Source organism: Ipomoea nil, unplaced genomic scaffold, assembly GCF_001879475.1.
Source record: "Ipomoea nil cultivar Tokyo-kokei standard unplaced genomic scaffold, Asagao_1.1 scaffold0666, whole genome shotgun sequence".
Taxonomy (NCBI): Eukaryota; Viridiplantae; Streptophyta; class Magnoliopsida; order Solanales; family Convolvulaceae; genus Ipomoea; species Ipomoea nil.
The window spans coordinates 1,295,788-1,300,139 of NW_017617094.1; the positions used below are offsets into that span (position 1 = coordinate 1,295,788).

Consider the following 4,352-nt stretch of genomic DNA (forward strand, 5'->3'; position numbering starts at 1 on the left):
TGATGTACATGATACTAACAAAGACATGTTTCTCATAGATATGTGACCTCCTTGAAGTATACTTTCTTCAAAATCTCTACAAAAAGTGTCACATTTTCTCCCTCATTAATGTAATCAAGCTCTTCAAAGAAGAGAGCAGCCCATTCATCAACTAATCCAGCCACAACAAAAGAGATGCTGCCAACAAATTTCCATAAATGCAAAAGTTATGAACCTGGCAGATTATATTAGATCTAATGGAAGCAAAGTATTATGAGAATTTAGTAGTTTGATAGGTTAGTGGATGCACCGGCTCCTATAGGGTTGAACTAAGTCTGCCCTTTAAGCTGACAATCATTCTGAAACCAAATCTACCAACCTCATCCCCTGTATAAAAGAAAGGCCTTGATACTTTTCTCTTCACCAAGTAAAAGCATAAAACATATATCTACCATACCTGATAAACTCTGAATTGCAACATGGAAGCATTCAGCCACAGCATTGCTAAATCGCTCTACCCTTTCTTGTTCATTAGCCTTTTGGTTCTCTATGCAAATGCATTTTCTTTGGCAAATGCTGAAGTTCACAAACACCAGTTTGTTGTAAGAATTTGATCCTAACAATGCTCTCTTTTCTCAGTATTTAATTTTTCATTTTCATTTGGTTTGTATTTGGCTCTCATAAACTGGAAGATACTGATTAGAGTTGTGAAACATATTCAAGCAACACCAGTGAAGAGGTCGTGCAATACCCATAACACAATAACAGTGAATGGACAGTTCCCTGGACCAACCTTCGAAGTGAACAATGGTGATACCTTAGAGATCAAGGATATCAATTAGACATAATACAATGTCACCATTCACTGGTAAGACCATGAGATCAACAGACCTATAGATCATTGTTAAATGAAGTCACCAAGTAATTAAAAATTTGAGTATTAATTTGTTAGCAAACTAGTAATGCTCATCACATCAAACGTAGAATATGAGAACACGTGAATGATCAGTAGTCACTTAAGTAAGATTTGTTCTATCTTGCCCAGTTGCACATAAGTAAACAAAGACAGACTACAGGAAGTCAATTAACAACAACTTTATTAAATTCCACTTAGTTTACCCTGTCCAGAGACTGCTGTTCATTTTGATTCATTTAAAACCATCATCTCAAGGCTAAAGTTTTATCTTGTATTCTTGTTTGTGAGAATAGAAGACATTAAGATTGATTACCTTTATAGGAAGGTTAGAGACAGAATCAAGCCAAGTAATAGTCCCTGAGAAAGAAGAAAATAAATTAGTTATCAATTATCTTGAAGATATTTGGTTCACGAAACTATGAAGAAATAAAATCAGACCTGGATTGGTTGGACGGATTAAAGCATATGTATTCAATTCTATAGATAAACCCCCATTTGTAATTACAAACTGGATTCTTTTAACTTTGCGCTTCTTCAATAAACGCATTCTTAATTGGTCCTTCAGATCTTCAAATCTGATATATAGAAAATAGTTACGGAGCATTTACAAGTTACAATATAAGTACAGACAAGTAACCGGGGGAAATTCTGGAATCCTGTGAGTATATAATAAGATGTAGCACCACCAAAGCTGCTCTAAAGGTTGAGGGAAAACATTTCAAGATTGATATTGTCCACACATCTTAATAATATGATGACATGTTTGCATTCTCATAATAGAAAGTATATATATGTGTAGATACATTCTTGTCAAGTATGTATTCAACAGAAGTATGAAAACCATCTAAGTACTACACTCATTAACATGCAAACGGTAGACTATATCATGAGGAATTAGTCTGAATTGTGAAACAATTGAAATACCAAACCCTACAGTAAAGGAAACTTTGTTGCAACAGACCTAACAGCTTGCTTCATGCTCAGAGTTGTCTTTCACCTCAGAAGTCTGCTCAGATTCTTCAGACACGGTTGCTTCTGAGCTGCTACTCTTCTACAATAGAGAAGTAGAGGATAATTTAAAAAGCCATTAGCGGAAAATCATAGCAAAAAGTAATGTAATAATGATGTGAAATAAGGAAAATATCAAAAGTGATCAATTTCAAAGAGAATTACAGAGACATTTTTCTTGAACTCTTGCATAGCTTTCTCATACTCAGACTTCAGAGGTGATGCCTTTGCCACATATGGAGCTTTCTCCTAACAGTAGAGTCCATATAGCAAACGTGTGACAGATGTATCGAGCAATTTAATTCAAATTTAAATACACAAACTTAATAATAACTCTAAAGCAGAAGATCAGAGCTCACAGAGTCAGACATTGCCTTCCATTTCTCACCACCAGCTTTCCCAACCTTAAATGAAATTAAACAGGAAATAATCTATCAATTGAAGCTTTGGTTCAATTTTAATATACAAAAACACAATAGTGATAATGCTTAAAATAATAATAACATTATGATCGTATCATCCAAACAACTATGCAATTAGTATTAAGAATAACTTAAATGCAATGCTTTAAGAAATCTCACAATGGCCATAGATTTGTTATCAGGAAAATTCTCCTTGTAATTCTTGCGGAAATCACTCTTGTATACCATAAAATCATTGCAATAGTAGAAACAAAATCAAGCAAATAGAAGAAAAAAAAAAACCTAAATATACATACGAGAAAACGAGGAAAATAGAGTGAAAATATTGAAGAACTATTAACAATATGAAATAACATAACAATATACATGAACACTATGCAGAGGCGAATGGTTAATTATTTATAGGCAAGAGGAAATCAATAAATTAAAATTTCTCACAAACTCACATCGGAGCCGGCGGCTGTGGCGTCGTCACAGGGAGGCCGCCATCGTCGCAGGGCAAGGGAGGGGTTCAGATCAACGGCGTGGCAGCGGCTGTGGCGTCGGCGTCGCGGTGGTGGCTGTGGCTTTGTCGCGGTGGCTGTGAACGGTGGTGGGTGTGACGTGAAGCCGGTGGTAGTTGTGCGATGGGTGCGAAGCCGGTGGTATGTTCAATTTTGTACTAGTGTTTTAGAAGCAATTAGACTTGGGCGCCTAAAAATAAGGTTTTGGTGGGAATGAGATTTGAGTGAAATAATTTTCAGATAATGATGATGGTAACAATATCTTTCATGTCAATAGTCAGAGTATACTTTTAAAATAAATATATAATTAAAATTTTGTCACTAAATCATAAACTTTTAATTAGAGTAATTTTTTACTTTCACAAAAATTATACAAATAATACATTTAGTGAGGGGTTTTTCTACCCATCACTAAATTTTTGTCACTAAAAATTGTTTTTTTTTTTTTTTGTAGTGTAAATATTCAAAATTTTTATATTGTAGATTCATAATTTCTATACTAAAGTTTTGTGATTTGTGAATACAGAGTTCAACATTTGGTAATATGAATATCGAAAATTATGAACATAGAGTTCTGTAATTGTGAATATATATAGAGTTCAATCATTATGAATATGAATTTCAAAAATTATGAATATATAGTTCGGTAATTATGAACATAGAACAGTGTGCACCATGGTGCACACAGTTGCACATCATAATTTGTCCTTTATTACCCAGACAGATGGCGGCCCAATTATTACAAAGATCGCGGCAAAAGAAATGGGCTATAACTAACTGTACAATATCAACTACTCTTTCATATCCATTCTCCACGTGTCCCATGCATGCCGGAATGGTTGATTACCAACATATAGCTAACCTTGTTAGTCATGCGCTAGCCGAAAGGATCGATTACCAACCTAGGCCCCTATCATACCGCCCTTACGCCGATCCACACCATACCGCACCATTCGGAACACCACACCGCACCGCCGGGGCCGTACTAGGCCATGTCGGACCGGCGCGACCGCACAGGGCCCCCAATTTTTTTAAAAAAATATTATAGATATAATCTATTATTTTTTATACTTGATAATTATTATTATTATTATTATTTGAATTCATAGATTGGTCTTAATTGTAATTGAAAATAAAACTTTAATTAATTAAAATTGAAATTTTGGTGAATAATTTTATATTTAAATATGAACGAAAATATAATTATTAAATTAACTTTTGAATTGTATTCTTTCTTTGTTCAAATGCCCGGAGGTCAAAGCTGCCAGCCCAAAATTATAAGTAAAAGATAAGGTGTAACACTTTAGTAAACAAAGGTTGGTGTGGTTTGGTGGGTTTAGTTTTGTTTGTTATGTTAGAGGTTTTGGGTTCTATCCTTCCTGGTAGCATCTTTAACCTATTTTATACAATCATTGTCTTTGTTCTCAGAGACAACACAGAAGCAAACTGGTTATATCCTAGATGTTACGCTTAAATATATAAGTGTTGGTGTAGCTTGATGGGTTTAGAGTTTATTATGTTAGA

The 4,352-nt window shown here is 34.5% G+C and overlaps 1 protein-coding gene across 1 annotated transcript; it reads right to left on the reverse strand.

Moving 5' to 3' along the window:
- Nucleotides 1-1,578: 1,578 nt before the first annotated feature.
- LOC109174811 (high mobility group B protein 3-like) lies at nt 1,579-2,673 on the reverse strand. Its single transcript, XM_019324050.1, has 4 exons — nt 2,485-2,673; nt 2,263-2,307; nt 2,069-2,152; nt 1,579-1,946 (listed from the first exon to the last, which is right to left on the reverse strand). The coding sequence occupies exons 1-4, from the start codon at nt 2,551-2,553 to the stop codon at nt 1,857-1,859; spliced, it is 288 nt and encodes a 95-aa protein (XP_019179595.1). The 5' UTR covers nt 2,554-2,673; the 3' UTR covers nt 1,579-1,856.
- Nucleotides 2,674-4,352: the final 1,679 nt, after the last annotated feature.